Source organism: Sciurus carolinensis, chromosome 2 (genome assembly GCF_902686445.1).
Source record: "Sciurus carolinensis chromosome 2, mSciCar1.2, whole genome shotgun sequence".
NCBI lineage: Eukaryota > Metazoa > Chordata > Mammalia > Rodentia > Sciuridae > Sciurus > Sciurus carolinensis.
In genome coordinates, this window is record NC_062214.1 from 190,794,815 (window position 1) to 190,819,016 (window position 24,202).

Here is a 24,202-nt window from a genome sequence, read left to right on the forward strand (position 1 = left end):
CCATTTCCACACTCACCTTCTGGATTCCTTGGATCCATTTTTCATCTTGCTAATGTCATGAACTCCCACCTGGGAAACCATTTCAGGGGACCAAACAAGAACAAGCTTCGGTGCATTTCATGAGAGCTTAGCATGGGCCTCGGGCGTGCAGCCCGCCTCCGAAGCTACAGGCTCCACCCCGCCGGTTCAGCCACTGGAGGGTGGAAAATGCTTGAAGGAAATTGCTTCTGCACGGAACACATGTCGGCTTTTTTCTTGTCATTATTCCCTAAACAATAGAGCAACAATTTACATAGCGGTTACATCATCAAGAGGTGATGGGCAGCACCTGGAGAACCCTACGCACCTGGGTAGGCCCTATGCACAGGCCTGTTGTTTATGTAAATTGACAGCTTCAGATTGCTGTCCGGGTGGGTCCTAGCCACCTCCTGGCTCGAGGGATGACTCTACTGAAGAAGGGCCATTCTCTGGGGAGAACACTGAACCCCGGAGACGGTATTATTTTGACTACATTCAAATGCCCTGGGCAGGACCTGAACCCAGGGTGCTGGCCAGCAGGACAGGGCACAGTCAGAGGGATCGGGCAGACTGTGCCTTGAGGAGGCAGGCCAGCCTCAAGGAGGACGTCTGTGGAGGCTGCAGCTTTACATCATTTTTTCTTTAATGAGTAGAGTTTTGCTTCCCTAACAGCCAAGGATTCAAGCCACCTCCTGTCTTTTGAATTTGGGGTTTTGAGCGACTCTGTCTACCTCAGGAGAGGGGAGAAGGGAGAGGAATGTCGCCCTCCTGGAAATCAATGTCCACCACCAGGAGGCCCCGGGGCTCGCTGATGGCCATCTCCTGGCAGGGCTGGCTGTGGCCTGTGACTTGGGCAGTGCACAGCCCACACTCCGCTCCATGCCCTGCTGCTGCCATTGTGAATTCCTGATGACTTTCACCAGGGAGCCAGCAGTGTGACTTGCTCTGGGCCCTGCAAATTAGGAAGCTGGTCCTGTCCTCCAGGTCTGGACACTCAGGTCCCCCTTAGCTTCATCCCAAGTGTCATTTGGAGAAGGCTGTTTATCCGAGCCTCTGTGCACAAGGTTAGTTCAGTCCCCTGGTGGACATGACTTGTTCAGGGTCATGCAGCCACTGGGGACAGAGCGGGACCCAAATCCTGGGTTCTAGGTACCCTGCCGAGCAGCAGTGACGCCAAACCTCCTGCGGCAGCCTTTCCCTCAGTGGAGGTCACCCTTCCCGCCCGGAGGGAAGGCCCCTGGTGGCTTGCAGGTGCCACCCGGGACCTGCCACCATGCCTGGCGTGCCCCGATGGAGTCGGCGAGGGTTGAAGGCAGTTCCCTCAAGCCACATTTTCCGGCACGTGTGTGGATTTCTAAGGAAGCCACACAGTTTCTCCAGCACGTCAGGATGACTTGGTGCCCTAGTGATTTCAGCTACCATGGCTCCTCACTGGGAAACACTGCGGAGCGGAGCCGGGCCTCCTCGGAAGCCCCGTCCTCCCAGCACACCTTCCCCATTCAGGATCCCCTGGCTGAGACCTGCAGTCCTGGGTGAAGTTGGTGTGTCACTGTGCCACTCTGAGCCTCAGTATCTTCTTTGGGGAAGTGTAGATAACACCTACTTTGCAGTGTCCTTATGAAGATAAATGACTAAAACATAGATGGCAGTGTGTCCCTGCTGATGGGGAGGATCAGGACACCCAGAGGGAGCAGGCATCAAAGGAAGAAGGACCAGTGACGACACGCTTCTGCTTTTCCCTGGCTCTGGCTTGATTGTGGAATCCCCAAGCCTTGGTGCTTGGGGACTGTGGAAATGACGTCTCCCCTGTCTTCTAGCAGTTCTGAGTGACTGGACAGAGTCCCAGGCCCTCCTCAGGGTGAGAGACCCGACTCTGAATGACTGGACAGAGACCCAGGCCCTCCTCAGGGTGAGAGACCCGACTCTACGTGACTGGACAGAGACCCAGGCCCTCCTCAGGGTGAGAGACCCGACTCTGAGTGACTGGACAGAGACCCAGGCCCGTCCTCAGGGTGAGAGACCCGACTCTGAGCGACTGGACAGAGACCCAGGCCCTCCTCAGGGTGAGAGACCCGACTCTAAGTGACTGGACAGAGACCCAGGCCCGTCCTCAGGGCGAGAGACCTGACTCTAATGATGCTGCCCGCCTCACCCGGGTGGGCCACCTGCCTGCAGCAGAGAGCCCCACAGCCACCTTCCTGAAGTCCAGGGCCCTGTCCTGTGTGTGCGTGACACATCTCAAGGGCACACTTCTCTGTGCACACACACGTCAGCACACACCCCAGAAGTATTCCAAAGGGCTCACGCTCTTGTGAACACTGACCAGAGAGCACACCTAGACACATGCCCACACACCTAGACACATGCCCACACACCTGGACACACACCCACATACTAGCACACGCCCACACACTACAACACGCCCATACACCTGGACACACGCCCACACACTAGAACATGCCCACACACCTGGACACATGCCAAAACACCAGGACACACGCCCACACACTATAACACGCCCACACACGTGGACACACGCCCACACACTAGAACATGCCCACACACCCGGACACATGCCGACACACTAGAACACACCCACACACATGAACACACGCCCACATACCTAGACACACGCCCGCACACCTAGACACACACCCACACACCTAGACACATGCCCACACACCTGGACACATGCCCACACACCTGGACACATGGCCACACACCTGGACACATGGCCACACACTTGGACACACACCCACACACCTGGACACATGGCCACACACTTGGACACACGCCCACACACCTAGACACACGCCCACACACCTAGACACATGCCCACACACCTAGACACACGCCCACACACCTAGACACATGCCCACACACCTAGACACATGCCCACACACCTGGACACATGGCCACACACTTGGACACACACCCACACAATAGAACACACCCACACACCTAGACACACACATGCACACCTGGACACACACCCACACATGTAGAACACACCCACATACCTGGACACATGCCCACACACCTGGACACATGCCCACACACCTGGACACACGCCCACACACTTGGACACACACCCACACACCTAGACACATGCCCACACACCTGGACACACACACACACACTTGGACAGGCACCAACACACTAGAACACACTCACACACTAGAACACACCCACACACCTAGACACACACAAGCACACCTGGACACACACCCACACATGTAGACACATGCCCTAATACCTATACACACACCCACACACCTGGACACATGCCCACACACCTGGACACACACCCACACACCTAGACATACGCCCACGCACCAGGACACACACCCACACATGAGAACACGCCCACACACCTGGACACACACCCACACACCTGGACACACAACCACATACCTAGACACACACCCACACACCTGGACACACGCCCACAGACCTGGACACATGCCCACACACCTGGACACACGCCCACACACCTGGACACACACCCACATACCTAGACACACACCCACACACCTGGACACACGCCCACACACTAGAACACGCCCACACACCTGGACACATGCCCACACACCTGGACACACGCCCAAACACCTGGTCACACACCCACATACCTGGACACACACCCACACACCTGGACACATGCCCACACACTAGAACACGCCCACACACCTGGACACATGCCCACACACTTGGACACACATCCACACACTAGAACACGCCCACACACTAGAACACACCCACACACCTAGACACACACATGCACACCTGGACACACACCCACACATGTAGACACACACATACCTAGACACACACCCACACACCTGGACACATGCCCACACACCAGGACACACACCCACACACTAGAACACGCCCACACACCTGGACACATGCCCACACACCTGGACACACACCCACACACCTGGACACACACCCAAACACTAGAACACATCCACACACCTGGACACATGTCCACACACCTGGACACATGCCCAAACACCTGGACACATGCCCACACGCCTGGACACACAGCCACACACCTGGACACACGCCCACACACCTGGACACATGCCTATACGCCTGGACACACAGCCACACACCTGGACACACGCCCACACACCTGGACACACGCCCACACGCCTGGACACACGCCTACACATTAGAACATGTCCACACACTAGAACACGCCCACACACCTAGACACACGCCCACATACTAGACACACACCGACACACCTGGACACATGCCCACACACCTGGACACATGCCCAGACACCTAGACACATGCCCACACACCTAGCACACGCCCACACGCCAGGCACATGCCTGCACACCTGCCTTCATGCATATGCACTCATCTGCACTTATACACCTACCCACACAGGCAGACTCACCCCTTGCCTCCTCCGCACACTTAAATTCATACACACTCACACAGAGCTATGTGCACACGCATCTGTTCACAGGCACCCACCACCACGCGTGCACACACACGGGTCCATATAAAGAGGAACACGCTGTGTGTGGAACTTGTCATGAGCATTAAAATATACGTCTAGATGCCGCCACTCTGGTTGGGTCCCTCTGTCCCCTACTAGCTAGGATGGCCTGGGCAGGTCACTTCGCTCTTTCTGCCTCAGGCTCCTCCTCTGTGAAATGAAGCTATCGGGGCACCTATCTCGAAGGTCAGTTTGGGGATCACTTGCTAAGGTGCAAGGTACACAGTAAGTGCTCAATAAACATGGCGATCGGTGGTGCTGCTCGTCAGCCAAGCCTCCGCAGCCCCTGGACATGGGGCTTCTTTTCAAGTTCACCAGGGCTGTTTCCTGGCACATCTGTGTGCCCTACCTGGGGACGGGGGCGGGGCAGAGGATGGCACCTGCCTGGCACCTTTACCTCCCGAGGGGCAGGAAGCTCAGGTGGCTGTGGCCCCGGAGCTCCTCTGACCTTCGGGAGCTGGGGTCTGGGACCCTGTCCCTGCAGCTCCCGTCCTCCCCGCAGCTCCCTGGGCTGGTCACACGCTGGCGCGTCCACCCTCTGTCGACCCGAGAACAGGCTCCGCATTGTCTCTGCGCGGCCCAGCTCTGCTCCCTTAGGCTTCGCCGGTAAATTGAATCTGCCGCCGTAATCTAATTTACATGTGAAGTCACACACAATGCCAACACGACCAAACGCCAGTAAAACTTCTAGTAAAACCCATGCACGGCTCGGTGCTTGTGTTTATGGAAATCTTAGCTGCTTCTGCCCCAGGAACCCTGCAGCCCAGGGCCCAAATCATTCCCAGATGATGACAAGGGGCGCAGGCCGTCCTTGGGACAGCCGTGGGGGCCCCAGAGGCCAGGCCCCATCCCGGAAGAGGTCAGAAGGGTCACGGTGGGGGCGGGGCTGGTGTCAGGTGTGCCCACCTGCCAAAGTCAGGGTGGCGCCCACCCTACCCTGCCTTGCTGCATCTCCCCACCTCTGGCCGCAGAGCTGAGGCCTCTCCTGAGGCACCGACCGCCTCACCAGTTTCTGGACGACAGGTAATGACCCCGCTAAGCGACCCACCCTTCTGCCAGGTCTCCCATCTGCCAGGCGCCTAACGGGACAGCAACGAGTACCGATTTTGGAAGCAACTCCAGGAGGGTCCCGCCTCTCTTTGAAATAGGTTGAATGACAGCACACACCGAAGCAGACACCCGCCGAGGGCACAGGTGGCTCAGAAGCTGCTCCAAGCACGGGTTCATACAGCAGGTACCACCGCTGCCGCATCCTGGGGTTGGACCAAACCAAACGCATCCAGAAAAAAAGTCGCGTCTGCCCTAAACACGAACAGGCTTCACTGTGAACACTGCAGCGTGACAACGTTCACACAGCACGCGCGTGGTGTCAGGTGTTGTGACTCTCCTAGAGATGGCTTCCCATGGGAGGGAGAACACCTGCGGGCTACCCGTGACTGCTGCGCCCTTCTCCGTACTGGACCTGGGCATCCTTGGATCTGGGTGTGCTCGGGGGTCCTGGAAGTAGGGTTCTGTATCAGCTCAGGGAATCCGCATGACAGCCCCGGCGGGGGCTTCATGATCCCAGGATCAAGGTGAGGCATGCGAAATTCCACCAGGCGCCGGGTCACCTCATCACCGAGCATCAAAGACGAGATGTGAACCAGACCCTCAGGCTGCGAACCCCCACACAGAGCCACCTGGCCGCGCCAGCCCACTGCCCTTCCTGCCTTCCAACGCTGCTAACCGCCGGGTGTGAGTGAAGCGCTGTCATCTACCTGCGGTTATCTAGTTACTCAGGAGAGCCCCTCCTAGGCGGACAGCCTGGGACTTCTCTGGTGGTGAAGGACTGGTTGGGGTTCTTGTAGATTTTCTCACCCGATTTATAATGGTTCACTTCATATTCCAGGATAATAGTCTCTTTGATTTTAGGTACGGCACGTATTTTCTCCCTTTGCGTCCTTTACATGTTTTTCTGTTTCCTGTGATTGAGCAGAAGCTCTCGATTTTGATGCTCTGGAGATGGTCAGTTCTTTTGCCCTAGTGTCTGAACCACAGCCCCCTAGACTTCGAGAGCTGTTCCTGCCTGGGTCACCAAGACCACCTATGATTTCCTTTGTTCTGCTTTGTCTTTCACACTCAGGGCTTCTTTTCTCTTTTTTCTTTTCTTCCTCTTTTCCCTTTTTTTCTTTTCTTTTCTTTCTTTCTTTTTTTTTTTTTGGTGCCAGGGACTGAACCCAGGGTGCTTAAGCACTGACCCACGTCCCCAACCCTTTTTAGATTTTATTTAGAGACAGGGTCTTGCTGACTTGCCCAGGGTCTTGCTAAGGTGTTGAGACTAACTTTGAACTTGTGATCCTCCTGCCTTAACCTCCTGAACCACTGGGATTATAGGCGTGGCCACCGTACCCAGCTCAAACCTAGGATTTTAACGCATCTTTCAACTTTGCTACCCCACTGGTGAGGGATCTAATTTTGCTTTTCTCTTTATAGTGAACCAGCACTACCTACCGGCCAGACGGTATTCCTTTCCACTGAAGTCCAGCCTCCTTGGCTGCGGATGAAGTCCCATTTGCACACGCGTCTCCTGTCTCCTTCTTGGTGAGTCAGCCAGCACCCAGCTGGCTTGTGACATGACAGCTTGTGGTGTGCTTCCTTTTCTCTGTTGATCCTGCTGCTCACAGATCTTTATCTCTCAAAACATATTCTCTGATGAACACATCCATGTCTTTAAAAATTCCCAACTGAAATTTAGATTGGGATGGAGTTAAACATAGAGATCAGTTTGGATTAATTTGACCTCTTTTTAAACATGTTAAGACTAAATTTTTTTCCATAGAGATCATGTACTTTGGAGTTTATTTCCTAAATACTTTGTGGCCTTATGACTCCTGTACATAGTATTTATTTAAAATTTGTATTTTCTGTTTGCCTTTTGTTCACATAGAGTGATTTATTGATTTTTTTAAAACTTGGTTTTATGTTCAAACTTGCTGAACTTTCTTACTCATTCCAACAATTTTTTGACTTTGTTGTTTTTTTTCTATAGGTCTATAACTTTATTTTCTCCTACTAACCTTATCTAGGTTAGAAACTAAGAAGACATCGACCTGACAAAATGCCATCTTCTGGTCTTTTCTCTCTTTGGGACGATTTGTACAAGATAAGAATTTTCTGCATCTTGAAAGTTCAGTAGAATCCACCCACAAAACCCTCAGGGCCCAGAACCTTTTGCGATGAGAGGACTCAGACTAGCATTTCCATTTCTTTAAAATGCATACCAGCTGATTAAAGGTCACTTGTTTCTTCTTAAGTAAATTGTGTTCTTTTTTATTCTTCAGAAAACTTGCTCATTTTTTCCTTGATTTTAAAGTGTATTGGCTCTTTGTTTTCCAGAATACTTTTAAACTATGTTTCAGTTTCTACTGTGTTAATGGATATTTTTCTCAGCTTTATTTCTCTGTGTGTGTATTTTGTTATTGGCATTTCCTTGTCTAATTTTGTTTATTTTTTGACTTAGCTCATCCTCTCATTCTGTCATGGTCTCTTTGGTTGACCTGGGTCAGCATCTTCACTCTGATCTCACTGAGCCAGCTTTCTTCCTCAGTCTTCCCATCCTGCAGCAGATGTTTGACCACTCTGCCAAACCACCCCTATGGTAGCTTCTTCTATGGGCACTTGACATTTGTCCTCCTGTGACCCAGAACCCCTATATTAGGAAACAGCTCTTTCCACTCTTGGATAACTGGGCTGTAAGAAAATTCTTCCCGCCAGGTGTGGTGGTACATGCCTGTAATCCCAGTGACTCAGGAGGCTGAGGCAGGAGGATCACAAGTCGGAGGCCAGCCTCAGCAACTTAACGAAGCTCTGAGCAACTTAGTGAGACTCAGTCTTAAAATTAAATAAATTAAAAAAAAAAAACACAAAGGACTGGGGATATAGCTCAATGGTAAAGAGCCCCTGGGTTCCCAGTACCACAAAACAAATGAACAAATAAGTTCTTCCTTAGATTAACTCTAAGGATGACTCTGCAGCACTTATACCCTAGCCACACAGAAAACACTCAGTTTGTCCTTCCCAAGACTGCTGGTCTTAGCCTGTTTTCTGTTGCATTAACAGAATACAAAGACTGGGTGCCTTACAAAAGAAAAAGGCTCATTTAGCTCAGAATCTGAAGGCCGGGATTCAGGGTCAGTGGCGTCTGCTCAGCTTCTGGTAAAACCTCCTGTGTCGCGATGTGGTGGACACACAGATGGGCAAGAAGACCTGTGAGGAAGAGGCAAAACTTGAAGATGGGCCTCTTATAACAACACCCCCGAGGTCACCAGCGCACTCCCGATACTTAACCCACTCAGGAAAGGCGTGATGGCTCATCTCTCTCTTTTTTTTGAGATTGGTCTCACTAAGTTGTCCAGATCGGCCTCAATCTCACGATCTCCCTCCTCAGCCTCCTGAGTAGCTGGGATCAACGATGTGGGCCACCCCACCCAGCAATCTGGTCACCTCTTTAAGACCTAATCTCCCAATATCACCAAAACGGCAACCAAATTTCTACATGAGTTTCAGAGGGACCAACCATAGTCAAACCAGAATCCTGCGTTTTGACTAGTTCAAGATATTACTTTTGGGTTCTCTCAGTTTTCCCTTCTTGAAGTTAATCATTCCCACATATTCCTTCAACTGCCCTCATGTAACTTTTCCAGTCTGTCAGAGCTGCCCTTAACAAGTGGGGCTCAGAAAGCAGGACAATTTTCAAAGAATGGTAAAGCAGAGTAGAGTAACAGGAAACCACCTCCTTCATTTTAAATATGTTGCATCTACTAATGCAGCTTGAGTGGTGGGAGCTCCCTCCGCAGACACCCGATGTCAGGATGACTTTGAACCCTCTGATGACCTTTATCTGTATACAAGTCACTGCTGAAGTCTAACCATTCTGTCCTGGACTCATTGAGACCACTGGTTCTGTTCTTTCTCCCCATCTGCTCTGTTCCTTCATTCATAAACTCAATGACTATTTATTCAGTAACTACTGTGTCAGTCGTAGAGTTACAGTGAGGCCACAGCACATCCCAGTCCCTTCTCTCCGGCAAGAATTCATGAATTTTGCTTTCATAAAATTGAAGAAACCTGAATTCATGCATTAATTCATCCAATTTACAAATATAAACTGGGGCTGGGGATATGGTTCAGTTGGTGGAGTCCTGGCCTCGCGTGCACAAGGCCCTGGGTTCAATCCCCAGCACCAGAAAGAAAGAAAGAAAGAAAGAAAGAAAGAAAGAAAGAAAAAGCTTACAAATATAAACTGAGCTGGAATGCCAGATACTTGCTCTGCTCTGCTTTGGTCCACCCAGGCCACCGCCCCATGACGGACACACTTACTGACCTGAACCAGAGACAGCCCCCGGTCCTAGGGTGTCCTGGAAAGACACCTGATTCTTTGACCCCAAGGGTTTGAACTGGCCCTTCTGCCACATCCTGGGGCACAGCTGGGTCCTGGAAGGTCAGGGAAAGTCTCGTTGATGCTTGCTGGGGGAGAGAGCCTGAAATCAGAGACTTCCCTGTCTCTGCCACCAGATCCCTGAGCTTGCAGCTGGAAGGCTCAACTTCCCACTTGACAAACGTGGAAACCGAGGCCCATGAGGGCCAGGCAGTGAGGCCGAGGCAGTGGGCTCCTCTCAGCTCGTTCATGCACACCCGGAGTCAGAGTGTCTACATGGCGGATGGGAGGGCAGGGCCTGACGGGACCAGTGCCTCCTCGAGCTGGGATCCAGCAGCAGCCCGGGGAGCTAGAACAGTGCAGGCTCTGGCAGGGGTGCTGCGCTCTGTGACACGGAGGGGACTCACGCGGAAAAGGGGAAGGCAGGAACAGGAAGCTGCGGCCACCAGAGCAGAGACCAGAGACGCCAGGCTCGGGGAATGCAGGACACACAGGGAGGTGCAAAGAGGTGGCCAGGCTGGGTCAGGAGGAAGTCAGCCATGGGTGGCCATTAAACCCAGGCGCTATTCGGAGCTGCGGTCGCTTGGCACCCACACAGGCTCTGCCCCCACCAGCTCTCCTGCTCACCCAGCCGGCCCCCTCTATCCAGGCCCCCCTGCCTGGCTCTCCAAGAAAGTCTTCATCTCAGAGGTGGACCAGCACCTGGCTGCTGAAGGTGCAGTACCAGGGGCCGAAGCTCTCCCGGGGAGCTTGGGAGAAAGGCAGGCCTCACCCCTGTCCTCCTGAATCACAATTTGCATTTTAACAAGATCCCTGCTGAAATCTGGAAAGCTCCACACCAGACTGGAAGCTGCACGAGGGTTGGAAGCATATCTCTTTCATTCAGAAGTTGCACACTGAGGTCTGAGAAGCAGGGTTCAGGCAGGAGTCTAGCTGTGTGACTCGGCCATGGCATTTAACCTCTCTGTGCCTGCCTGACCTGTCTGTTAAATGGGGATCCTCATAACAGATGCCTCAGAGAGCACTTGGCAGGATTCAATGAGTGGATACGTAGAGGAGATAAGTTGTCACGTAAGCAATCAGTATCTTCAGCCCACCTTGGGACATTTTTCTAAGTCTTTCTGGTCACATGGTCTGGCTTTAACTAGGTGCTCATTTTGGTTTTGGCATTCACTAGTCCTCCTTTTTTTTGTTATCCATATATAATAATGATGGACCCAGGTAGACAAGTGGTGGGAGGGACATGTGCAGGGGGCACGCCGTTACACACCAATTCTCCCCTCCTTAGGTGACCACTCTTCATTAGTCAATGCATTCATCAAATGTCCACTGAGCAACTACCATTCCGGGCGCCTGCCTTGAAGTAAGGAGCAAAGCTGAATCCCTGTCCGTTACCTTCATGAACTGCTCAGTCTTCACACAGAGAGAGGAGAGTGAAGGTCAAGGAACAGACAGATGAGATAAGGAGAGCAAGTTCGGGGCCTATGCAGCTTCGTTTCACTTATTATGCGTCGGAGGCATTCTGTATGTTGGTGGAAGGCCTTACCGCCCTGCTCTGTCTTTAGAGTACTTCATGGACAAATGCAGTAGAATTTACTGAGCCCAGGGGCTTGGGTTGTGGCTCAGTGGTAGAGCACTCGCCTCACTCCTGGGAGGCACTGGGTTTGATTCCCAGCACCACATAAAAATAAATAAAGTAAAGGTATTGTGTCCATCTACAATTTTAAAAAAAATTTTTTTTTTTTTTTTTTTTTTTTTTTTTTGAGCCCAGTGAGTGACTGTGGGGCTAGACATAAGGCCCCATTCATTGTCAGGGTTGGTTCCCAGGCCTGCTGGTCGGCTCCTTTGGGCTCCTGCTCTTGGGGCCTTAGAAAGAATGAATGAGATGCAAGTCTGACCAATCAGAGCCCGCATCACCTTCCCCTGGCCATGCAATAGGTTGGTGGAGGCGGACACGTGACTCATCCGGGCCAATCGGACCCAGCCAGAGTTCCCCGTGCCTCTGCCTGAGTGCTCCGCATGGGGCTTTCTCTCTCTCTCCTTGTACTTGACTCGGAGGAAGATCAGGCTGGTTTTGGGGGCGGCTGACACCTGCATGAAGGGGAGACTTCTGAGACACTGGCGGGAGCAGAGGAAAGCACCTGCAGACAGAGAGGGAAACCCAAGGGGCAAGAGGCTGCCCCTTGCCTTCCGGTCCGCTTTCTGATAGCAGGGGCGGGTTTTCTTGTCTCTTCCCAGGAGACCTGGAGTTGTCTTTGTTCTACAAAACCAAAGGGAGGCCTTATGTTGTAATATGGGAGCCAAAAAGAGTGAAGTCAGCCTCCTCCAGAGCAGCACTGACCAGGGACGTCCATGGGTCAACCCCTCTGTACCCCAGCCCCGCAACCCTCCTGTGGGACGCTCCTAAGTGGCAGGGGCCCACTCTGCCCCTAGTTCCCCCTCAGGGACACGGAAGGCTTCCCTAGTTCACTAAGGATAAGAACACCTTCCTTGCTCACTTAGACAATAGTTTTCAAATGCTGGGAGAACATGTCTCCTCCGGGGCCTCCCACAGCGTAACAACTGTGGACATGACACTCTTCACGTTATCCCACCTCAGTGTCCTAAGTCTAGACAGTCAGCACAGCATGTTAACAAAGTCCTGATTCTCGTAGATTTGTCCATTTCCATGGCGTAAATGTCACCATCATGGCTGATGTCATACTATCAATCAATGTGTTGCCACTTGAGCTGGGAAGAGACACATCTTTAATGGTGTTTCTCCTGTGTAGATACGAGAAGTGTAAATAACCTCAAGAGCTTAGGTAACAGTAAAATGATTAGGAAGTGATGAGTTGGGAGTATTTACTTCCTTTGTTTTCTGTCAGTGAACTTCAGAACACTTTTAGGTCTGCAGAGAACTGGGCAGGAGCAGAGGGACTTCTGTCCACGCCTGGCCTCACCCACCATGGACTCCCTTCCCCCAGTGGTGCGATTTTAACGATAACTGACTACCTGGACACGTCACTGTCGCCCGAAGTCCGTGCTCTGCGTGAAGCTTCCCTCTTTGTGGTCACCTTCGATGGCTCTTGCCAGGTGGGTGATGGTGAGTCCCACCATTGCAGGATCATGCAGAAGAGCCTCCTGCTACCGTGTTCCCCATGTAAGCTAGTTAATTGTAAGTTTGCCTCAGTTAATTTGTAACCATGTGTCTGTTTAACTATCTGCTTACGACATTCCTCCAGTTTCAACACTCAGTTGTCAGGGGCCAGCGTGAGCCGGCTCCGCACAGCCCTGCCGTCAGCGTCACCTGCCGGCCAGCGCTGTGTGGGCTGGAGCTGCTCTGGGGGGTCCTGCATGCAGAAGGCCCACTCAGTAACTACCGGACTGGGTCCCGGGTCTCCATCCCACGTTCTGCCCCAGGCAAGCGGGACCCTCTCATGCCACTTTCCACCAGAGCTGTGAGCCATCAGCTGCCCATCAAGACTGGTTTGGATCCAGATGCCAGGCTTGGAGCTCTACTTGGGCAGTTGTGCCAGGTGAGTAAGCAGCCAGGGCATCTTCTCCCAGCCTTTTATTCCTTCGAAGCACAGCCATTGGGTAAGTGCCCCTGAACGGTGGGCAGGAACAACCAGAACAATGTCACCTTGAGGAGGAGTCATTTCACTGGAGAGGTTCAGCCTAAAGCTCCCTGTTCCCAGGCTTCACTAAGGTGTCTATTAGAGAGTCACCCACGGAAGCCTTAAAGAACCAGCCGAGCGGGGCTTAGCCGGGCTGGGCCAGGACAGCGCCTCTGGAGTGTTCTGATGTCCCGGGCCCACAGTAATGGGGCTGGGGATTCAAAGACAGTGGATCTCACAGCATGTGGGGGTAGCCAATCCCAGAACAGGGAGATTTGCTCCAGCATGTTGGGAGGCGTGGAAGAGGCACAACCCAAGTGCTCCTGAAATAGGGAGACCTTCCTCGGAGAGAAACCTGGTTAGCCATGCACCGTGTGCCCGCGGAGCCCTCGCCGGGGCACGTACAGGTGTTCCACATTCAAGCCTCCAAACAGCCGCCGTTGCCCACTGCACAGAGGAATCACTGAGTCTCCAGCAGCTGTCGGAACTGGAACTCCGGCAGTCTGGCTCCAGGGTCAGGCTGCAGACTACAGGGCTGTCCACGAAGGCGCAGACAGCAGGGGCAGCAGGGGCTCCCCAGGAGCTCAGTCTGGCTGGTCCGGCAGGTGGGGAGTTAGAGGGCACGAAGAGAAGTCAGGCTGGACCAGCGAGCAGGATCCAGTCTTTACACGCACGCTCATGCACGCCCAAGTGTCCATGCCTGTGCACACACACACACACACACGTACAGAGATATGCACGTATAGTCACAGTTGTTCATTTGCACACACAAAGATGCAAAGGTGAAACGTAACACACGTGCACGACCACACAGATATGAACATACGTGCACATGACTATGCCGTGCGTGCACACACACATAAATATGCACACGTGTGTGCAGTCTGCCCTGCGGACAGCGGCAGGGTCCTGGGAACGGGACACTGTCACCATCAGGTCCGTGCTTCAGCATGCTGCTCCAGCGTGGCAGAGGGACGCGGAAGATGCTTCCCCTGGAACTCGGCTTTTTAATCGGGGCGACTGTTTTCCTGTGGCAAGTGGGAAAAGTCTTCCTATGCCGTAAAGTGAGGCCATGATTTCAACAGCCCATGTCCTGGCCGGGAGAGTCAGATCTGAAAGTCACCGGGGCTCCCAACACTGTCGGCACAGGGTGGTGGAGAGTGGGTGTGCACGCATGTGCGTGTTCGTGTAGTGAGAGAAGAATCTGGAGCCTGGGACCAAGGACAACGTGCGGCACCACCCCGGAGTCGCTGGTTGGTGGAGACTCGCATCCAGGTCTGTCTTAGCGCCGTCGGCACAGCCTGGCCTGATGTCCCGCGCTCCCCGAGATGCCAAGTGCCCAAGTGAGGGTGCATTCTCCCCAGGCCACCTGCCCACCAAGGCAGGGCTTGGGGCACTGCTGGCCGACCTCAGAGGCCACCAATTTGCAATCCATGAGCCACACGTGACCTTTGTCAACTTAAAAAGTCGATGTGGATTACTCTGGCTTGGTAAGTGGTCATTACCTTGCCCCTTTTCCTGTCCCTCCTGTTCTAGCCAGCATCAGAGCTTCCCCCAGGATGTGCCTGCTGATTTTGGAAGAAGGGAGGCCACTCCACAGGGTGTGGACGTCAGCTCAAGGGTCTGGGTTCAAGTCCTTCCTCACTCTAAAATGGGCCTTCAATGTTAGTTCTTGGGTAACATGTGAATAACACCAAGTCCAGTGTCGGGAAGAGAAGGTGCTCAGTGAGTGCCAAGCAGTGAAGTGCATGTAGAGGGGCAGGGCATGTAGCCACTGTCCCCATAGGTGGGACAGTTTTGCAAAGGGAGCGATGACATCAGGTTTGTTCAACTCTGGAAACAATGCCAGTTGCTATGGAGAGTCATGCAGGAGTAGAGTCATGCAGGTGACCTTCCTCCCACAGGTACCCTGCGTTTGGAGAGCAACAGAGAATGCACAGAGCGGGGCTCCTGTTTGGAAAGGCAGTGGAGCTGAAGAGATCTGAGTTTGAGTCTCAGCTCTGCCTCTTATTTGCTGGGCACCCTCAGCAAAATCACACAGCCTTTCTGAGCTTTGGTTTCTTCTTCCACAAAATGGAGATAATCGTATCTAATCCTGAGCTATTGTGAGGCTTGCAGACTGTGGAAAAGACAGCACAGAGTAGATGCTCAATAAACTGCAATTACCTGACTAGTTGTTGTTAGGACATCTCCCCTCAGTAATGCAGGAAATCTCCCCAGCCAGGCCTCAGGAAAACTCCAGACTGCCCACAAGGAAGAAGAGCTTCCGGCACCTCCTATCCGGCCGGCTCTTGGGGCTTCACTTACCTTTCTGAAAATTAAATTAAAACTCAACAGTAGTGCTATTGTGGCTTCTCAGTCTTCAGGCTTGCCAGAGAATAGTCTTTAATATCCATCGCTGACAGGAGGGAATTAGCTGCATTTTTTTTTTTGTTGGGGGTTTTTATTTCGTGCTTCAACTTCCATTCTTCTCCACAGGGGTGTGAGCTGGTGTTTAATCCCATCCCAAGAGCCTTTGGTCACTCTGAGGGAGGACAGGCGGGTGGCCGTGGCCCCCAGCAGATGCAGGTGAGCTCGAGGTGCCTGGCGGTGAGGCGGCTGGAGGGAGCCTCTGTTGATCTTCCCGGCGTCCGAGTTGGCCAACACGGGGTCGGCGGGCACCGAGAATCAATGCAGAATTATCGCTAAGCCCCCTGATCATTATCCTCATTAGAGGTAACTGGAGCCCGGCTGGCCCGAGCACAGCCCTAAACCCCACGCAGACGGGACGCGCTCGGGAAGAATACGCTGCATGTAATTTAATAATCCTGGAAACAAGTCTGCATTCTTTTTTGTCTTTGGCCCAAAGGAGAGGTAATTCCTGACGCAGCCAGAGAAGTGGAACGGTGCCCACTGGAGGGGAAGGCTGAGGTTGGGTGGACAAGAGGGGCCTGGGAGGATTTGGGGGCCACGCTCGGCTTCTCCCTGCTGAATAATCCTGCCTTCCTCTGTACCCCGTCCAGGCCTCCACCAGCCCTGCAAAACCTCCCAGAACCTTCATGTGCACTGGAGGAAGGGCCCATTTCCCCGGGCTGGGGCAGCCCTGCCTCAAACATGGCACAGAAAGTGGAGGAAAGGTGGGTCTCCCCACGTGGCCCCCTCAGGGCCCTCCTCCCCACCACCCCTTCCCCCATCTCTGCCTCCCGCCAAAGCCTCCGTCTACATGTGACAGGGCTGTCAGGACGAGAACATGGGACTTCGGACTCTGGGTCCAGGCTGGGTCCTCCGAGGCTGTGCGGGCAGAGCTGCGTCCCCTGCTTCACCCCTTACACCACAACCCTGAGCCCCAGATCCCGAGAGGTGACTTTATTTGGAGACAGGACCTTTAAGGGGTAAAGTGAGATCACAGGGGTGGGTCCCAATCCCGGAGGACTGGTGTCCTCCTGAGAGGAGGTTTGGACACAGTCCCACGCAGACACAGACGAAGGACCAGTTGAAGACGGAAGAAGAGACGCTGTCACGAGCCCAGGGGAGAGGCCCGGGGAAGCCAACCCTGCCCACACCTGCATCTCGGACTTCCGGCCTCCAGCCCGGCAAGCAAGATGGAGTCCCACAGGCTAAGCTTCCCCGGCCTGTGGCACTTTCTGCGGCACCCCAAGAAGACCAAGAGAAAGGCCTGCTCAGCAGACCTGGGCCACCGCTGCCTGCTGCAGCCTCCCTCTGAGGCGCCTGCCACCTGGGCGGGGCTGAGGCCCTGAGTGGAGGGGCGGTGGGCAGGGGCACCCCTGGGCCTCAGTGAGGAGGGTGGCCGGCTCGGGCTGTTTAGAACATTCCTTCTCCTGAACTTGGGTCTTCATTACACTTGTTATATCCGCTTCAGGTGCTGCAGGGATTCTCCAGATCCTCACACCCAGGAACGTTTGGAAGCGCCTTTCTGTGCAGTTCATGCATATCGCACGCAGCGTGTGTCCACTCTCTACACCGACGTGCACCTGGACACGCTTCCGCAGTTAGTTTCATGTGTCATGTGTAAGTTTCTCCACTGAAAATGGCGTCCACTTGCACAGCTGTGTTTTCCCCCATGTGGAAACGAGCTCTCGTGCCGCCTGGTTGCCACTGGCATGAGGTCCCACCCAGAAGGAGGCCCTTGGTTCCCGCCTACTTTTGTTTTTCCAGACACCTGCTGAGATGCCTCCCAAGAGGTCAAATCTCTGTAATCCTTGCCGCCTTTTGACCTTGATGTTTTCTACCTTCTCCTTAAGTGTTCGGAGTCCCGTCCGTCGTTAGACTCGGAGGCGGGTAGAAATCTTCCAGACCCCAACTGCTCTCGAGTCAGACACGCTCGTCCCTCTTGTGTGATTATGTCCTTGTGACCCTGACCATGGGGGGGGGGCGGGCAGGGAGGTCAGTAAACAGCAGGTACTTGATAAATGCTGACACTTTCTTCCAGGCCTGGATCTGGCTGGTGGGTGTCGGCCCAGGCAGGAAGCACTGAGGACAGGGGAGCCGTGGGCCAGCGGGCAGGTGGGTCCTCTTCACTGACCTCATCCTCTTCCCCCCAACATCTGGGGAGAGCGTGGACGCTCTGGCGGGGACGTCGCATGGAACGGGCCTCTGCACAGGTGGCAGCTGGGCCGTCCAGCTTGAGCCGCAGCAGTGCCCGAGAGCTCTCCTAGCTCTGGTCCCCGTGGGGCCGCTCGCCGCCCATGGAGACAGATGGCCGAAGCCGGATCCCACCCACAGGAAGTGGACAGAGCCTTGAGGCTCTGTGCTGGGCTGCAGGTCCGGGAAAGAGCAGGGACAGCAGGCAGGGCTGCAGCCAGGGGTCAGGAGAGGCTTCACAGGGAGCCCATTTCCCAACACGCTGGGAAGGCGAGCGGGATCCCGGTGGCCACGCGCGGCACTTTTCCTTAGTGGGCCCTCTGTCCGTCCTCGGGGTTTGGGACCTGGATCTCAGGAACGTAATGACCTTGACCCAGTCCCCTCTGTGCCTCCGAGAGCGGGCGGGAAGCGGAGCCTGTGGATGCCAACCATGAGCCAGGGTCGGTGAGCCTGGCGGGAGGCCGCGGGGACCATCAGGGAGGGACTCCCCAAGGTGGAAACCTGGCCACAGAATCGGCCTGGGAAGAGCAGCTTGCCCCCCAAGCACCCTGCTGGGCATGCAGGTGACCTCGGCCTGTGACCCTCGTCTCTGGGTGCCCGGGCTCAGCTTGGGGCTCTGGGCGGGCAGTGTGCGTCCCTGAGACGGGCATACAGTGCCCCAGCCTCAGGAGATTGGGTCAGGCATGGCCCTGTTGGCAGTGTTTCCTGACAGCTATCGACTGTAATCGGATATGCAGAGCCGCGGGAATGGTAGCACCATCCCGGCCCGAGTGTCCTGGGCCACGCGGGCCAGCGGTCCCCTCTTGCGGGAGTCACTGCAGAGCCTCGTGCACCGCGGCCTTCTTGTTGGCCTTCTTGTGTGGACCAGGTGGCTCCCGATGCCAGCCCGTCACAGGGCCTCAGGACAGACCCTCCCACTCCAATGCCAGGCTCTGTGTCTGGTGGAGGATGAGAAGGTGACCGTGAGGGCCTGTGTCCCTAGCCCCGCGGGGCCCTGCTGGAAGGTGAGCACCGGGTGATCTTGGAATGGCCTCAGTGGCTTCGGCAGCGGAAGTTCGTTTATTTTTCACTGAACGACCGCGGGTTGCGCACCTGCCCCGGGCACGGCCCGCCCGGGCTCCTAGTCCAGGGACCGACTCTCACAGCAGCCGGTTACAACGTGCGTCCAGACCCCCGAGGCATCGGGAGGACGCAGGCCGGAGGACTTCCTGGAAGAGGAGGCACCTCTGACGCATCAGGGACAGGGCGGTGAGCAGGAGTTCAAGAGACCCAGTGAGGGGTTCGCAGCCTTCCAGCAGGAGGGCTGGAATTCAGGTGCTGGGAATCAGAATACTCCCAGGACCGGGTGAGGGAGGCGCAGGCTGGGGCGGGGACTCGCCGTGCCCATCCAGACTCGGTGACTCCCTCCTTGCCAGAAATGGGCACGTGGGGAGGAGAGGAGGAGAAGGGCTGAAGCAGCAGCTCAGGCAGGATCACCGCTGCCCAGCTGGGAGGCCGGGAAGGCAGGGCACTCTGTGTGGCGGCTGACGGCGAAGGCTGGGCTGGCTTGTGCTTCACACCTGCCCAGAGAGTCCTCCCTCAGCGTGGCCTGAGCCTTGTCCCAGGGAAGGAGACAGATCGCTGGGGTCCACAGCACCCGCAGGACAGGCATTGACCCCGGGCTTACAGCAGGAGGAGGCAGGAGGGGACCAGGGAGACAGGAAGCCTCTGTGCAGACGAGGCAAGATTGGAGCTTAGAAAAGGCTCTGAAGACTGTAAAGGAAGTGGGGGAGGCTGGGAGGCTGGGAAGCAGGGAGGCGGGGAGGCGGGGAGGCTGGGAGGCTGGGAGGCAGGGGTGAGTGAAGGACAAGGGAATGAGTACTCAGTGAAGGGGCGCTGCCAGAACCTTCCCAGCAGTGCAGACTGCAGCTGCCCCGGGCAGTGGAGAGAGACAGGACAGAGTCCATGGCCTGTGCCCCTCCCAGGCTGGCAAGCCCTGGTCACACAGGGCCAGTTACCCGCAGTCCTGTGCCTTGGCTTCCTCGTCTGTGAAGTGGGGACAGTCAGAGTCCTCATCTCATAGGGTCAGGACATACGTGAGTCACGGCTTCAGTCCCTTGGAGGACCTGGCACACACGAAGTGACACACTCACAAAGGTCCATGTGGAGCCTGCTGTTGGTGCCCTGGGTTAAGAAGGATTCGGAGGCCATGCCTGGTTCAGGGCAGAGGCCGGGGAGCAGGGAGCTGCTGTCCGTACCTCACCCCAGCCAAGCCGCCTCCAGTGACCTGTCCTGCTCTGGGCTGCCTGCCGAGGAAGCCATCTACTCTCCTGGTCATAGCTGTGGCCAGGGTCCCCGCCTCCTGGCCTTTCCTCTTCTGTCTTCGTCTTTCTTTCGTCCTGTCCTTGAACCACAGTGAGCGGCAGGCCATTCAAGGCAGTGGTGGTGCATCCAGGGGAGGGGACAGCGAGCTGCTGTCATGTGGGAGTGAGAGGAAGGACAGCCAGCCTGGGAGGAGCGGAGCGTCCAGCGTCCCCTTCAAAGAGGGGCCCTGACGATGAGGTCGCGTCTTCTCTGTTTGCTGCCTGAGTTCTGGGGCCCCGACCCCCAAGGCCTCCCTGGAGGCTGCCAGGGCCGAGGGGCACTGTGCCGGCTTAGGCAAGGCGCCCTCTCGGGGGCCCCTCCACTAACCGCCTGGGGTTGGGGGTGCCGAGTTTTCTGGGGGAGTCCCTCCTGCCTGGTTGGGGACCTTCTGAGGACGCAGCCCCGGCCGGCAGTTGGCTTCTGCTCAGAGAGAGAGAGATGGCCGCTCAGAGGGAGCCGGAGCTGTGGCCTCTCGTCACCTGGGCCTCCTGTCTCAGGAGAGGCTGGCGGTCACGGCCGGGGCACACCGGGTGGGGGCAGGAGGAGAGGGGCCTGGCCCCACCTCACGCATCCTGGTGGCCCACCTCCTTGGCAGGGGCCTCCCTTGGTCCAAGTCCTCTCTGCCCCTAGGGCCCCTCTGTCCCCACCAGCCCCCCCCCGCCCCCCCCCCCGAGGTCAGCCTGTCCTCTGTCTCCTGGGGCTGGCCTTCCCTGCCTCCCGCCTTAAGGCCTCCCTTTCTGACCAAGCCCTGGCCTCCTCAGCCCAGCTCAGGCCTCTCTTCTGGGCAGGCTTCCGGGCCACTTGGGCACCTTTCCTGCCCAGGAATGTGCCCAGGACGCGCTCGGGACGCGCTCGGGACGCACTCGGGACGCGTGCTGGAAGGTGCCTCCCCAGCTGCCTCTGCAGCAGCCCCCTCCTTCCCTGGGGGAATCCAAGTCCCCACTTCTGCAGCACCGCTGGGCAGAGGGCTTGCCACACAGCCCTACCTGCACAGAGAGCAGCCCTGGCCTCCTGCCTCCTGCTGACCTTGTGGTCACTCCCGCCCACCCTGGGCCTGGCCCTGCAGCCCAGCTCCCAGGAGGACTGCTGAGAAGCTCAGGCTTCTTTTCCTTTTTGTGCTGGGGAGCCAGGCCCCGGAGCGCCAGGCGCGGGCTCTGCTGCTGAGCCACGGCCAGCCAGACCGGGAGCTCTCTGTGCCTCGAGCAGCCGCCTTTAGTCTCCTTTCTCCTGTGTTAGACGGGACGCTGGAAGGCCATTTCTTGGCCTCACAAGTCTCTCTGAGGCCGCTAGAGATGTGGTGTGTGGTGTGGTATGTGGTGTGACGCGTGTGGGCGTGTGCACAACCCAGACGTCAGTGTATATGTGCTGTGTGTAATGCGTGTGTGGTGTGTAATGTGTGTGTGTGATGCATGTGTGTGGTGTGTGTGTAGAATGTGTGTGGTGTGTGTCTATTGTGTGCATAATGTGTATATGACGTGTGTGGTATGTGTAATGTGCTTGTATATAATACATGCATGTGGTGTGTGGTGTGTGATGTATGTATGTGTGTAGTGTGTGTGGTGTGTATGGTGTGGTATGTGTATAAGGTGTGTGTGGTATGTGTATATAATGTGCATGTGGTGTGTGCATAGTGTGTAAGGTGTGTGTGACGTGTGTTGTGTGTAATGTGTGTGGCATGGTGTGTATGATTTATGTGTGTCATATGTATGTGTTGTGTGTGTTGTGTGTAATATAATGTGTGTGTGCTGTATGTGTGTGGTATGTGTGTGTTATGTGTAATTGTGTGTGAAATGGTGTGTGTGGGGCATGGTGTGTGTGTGATATGTGTGAAGTGTGTGTGACTGTGTGTGGTATGTGATGTATGTGTGTGTATAATGTGTGTGGTGTGTGCATAGCATGTGTGTGTGAGGTCTGTGTGTGCTGTGTGTAAGGTGTGTGTGATATATGTGTGTGGTATGTGTGTGGCACGTGAGTGTGGCATGTGTTGTGTATGGTGTGTGTGTACTGCATGTGTGTTGCATGTAATGTGTGTGATGTATGTGTGGTGTGTGTGTGTGGTGTGTATGGTTGGTGTGTGCACAGCGTGTGTGTATAACGTGTGTGTGGTGTGGTGTGCGTAGCATGTGTGTGTGAGGTCTGTGTGTGTTGTGTGTGGTGTGTGTGTGGTATGTGTGGTGTGTGTGTGTGATGTAGGTGTGTATGTGTGTATAATGTGTGTGGTGTGCATGTGGTGTGTGGTGTGTGTAGCATGTGTGTGCAAGGTGTGTGTGTGATGTGTCTGATGTGTGTGGTGTGTGTGTTATGTGTAATTGTGTGTGAAATGGTGTGCGTATGATGTATGTGTGTGTGATATGCGTGGAGTGTGTGTGTGGTATGCATGTATGTGTGTGTATAATGTGTGTGTATAACGTGTGTGTGGTGTGGTGTGCGTAGCATGTGTGTGTGAGGTCTGTGTGTGTTGTGTGTGATGTATGTGTGTGTGTGTGTGTGTGGAGTGTGGTGTGTGTGTGTGTGTGTGTATGTGGTGTGTACGGTGTGGTGTGTGCGGCGTGTGTGTATAAGGTGTGTGTACGGCGTGCGTGCGTGCGTGGGTGTGCGTCCGGCCTGCTGCTCGCTGCTCTCCTGCTCACGGTGATGGGGTCAGGGAAGAATTTTCTGTGACTAATTAGGTTTTAACTTGCCAGAGAGAAAGTGGACATTGGCAGGCTGTCGGCGGAGAGTGAAACCGAGTTTGAACTGAGTGAACTTAATTTCCTTTGCACTGAAAGGAAAGAAAGATTAATGAAATATCCCCAAATCCATCCTGTTAGTTTTTATTAAATCAGCAAATGAAATTTAACCTCCAATTCTGGGAGAGCGTCCTTTCCTGAAGATTGGGTTTCAGCGGCCGGCGAAGGGGACGCTCCCTCCAGAACGGCCCCGCGACCTGGAAACTGCACCGCTGCCGTCAACATCGGGTTACCCAGAAGCCAGCCACTAGCAAGGCGACGACGCCAGAGCGAGTGACACACCCGGGTTTACCAGAGCCACGATGCTCTCCTTGGGCCGTTTCCGCAAGACCGCGCCGAGTCCCGCACCGGCTCCACAGCCGGCTGTGGACGGAATCCACGGCTGGATTCCGTGTCAGGCGGTGTCAACACCCTCATCTTCAGAGGGGCTGAGGAGAGAGGACAGGCACCTGTCACTGTCCATGCACCCGCCCTGGGCGTTGGGCACCGCGGCCACAGTGAGGACGAGGAAACCACCCAAGAGGGAGGTGTGCTGGGGCCCTGGGCTGAGCTGAAGCTGCAGGTCCCTTCACCCACTCACCAGCGCGGCCAGCGGAGCAGCACCAGAGCAGGGGCCCTGATGGTCTCGGGGGCCTCGGGCACCCGCGTCTGGTGGCGGCAGCTCTGGGCGGCCCTCGGTTGCTCAGCCCTCATTCCACGTGGCCTCAGTGCAGCCCGTGAGAGGGGCTGCTAATGCCAGTTCAGAGTTTCAGAGGAGGGACGTCACCGTCCTGAGTCACCAAGGAGGAGAGCGGGACACCAGGCTCACCCCGGAACTGGTTTCCAAGAGGTCACACAGCGAAGTCTGTTTGGGGTTTGGGCGCCCCTCGGCTTGCTGCTGGAGGGCAGCGCAGCCCAGGGGCCTCTGGGTGGGGTGACTGACGGGATGCTGCAGGGGTGCCTATCATCAAGGACTCGTGCTTCAGGAGGCTTCGCTCCACATCTTCTCCGGGGTTGGCTC

General features: G+C 55.3%; 1 protein-coding gene across 1 annotated transcript; it reads left to right on the plus strand.

Annotated features, from left to right (window-relative positions):
• Positions 1–13,430: 13,430 nt before the first annotated feature.
• Positions 13,431–23,935, plus strand: LOC124976646 (uncharacterized). The gene is made up of 11 exons (XM_047539416.1): positions 13,431–13,468; positions 16,028–16,117; positions 16,263–16,402; positions 16,552–16,665; positions 16,761–16,888; positions 17,409–17,557; positions 17,979–18,052; positions 18,843–19,018; positions 19,060–19,134; positions 19,255–19,444; positions 23,532–23,935. Exons 1-11 carry the CDS (start codon positions 13,431–13,433, stop codon positions 23,933–23,935), a joined length of 1,578 nt encoding a protein of 525 aa, XP_047395372.1.
• The last annotated feature ends 267 nt before the right edge of the window (positions 23,936–24,202 follow it).

Coding starts and splice junctions, on each gene's coding strand:
- LOC124976646 (XM_047539416.1), top strand. CDS start 13,431: ATGCCAGGCTTGGAGCTCTACTTGGGCAGTTGTGCCAG. Junction 16,403..16,551: donor GTCTTTGGCCCAAAGGAGAG/GTAATTCCTGAC, acceptor TACCCCGTCCAG/GCCTCCACCAGCCCTGCAAA. Junction 17,558..17,978: donor GTTAGTTTCATGTGTCATGT/GTAAGTTTCTCC, acceptor ACTTTCTTCCAG/GCCTGGATCTGGCTGGTGGG.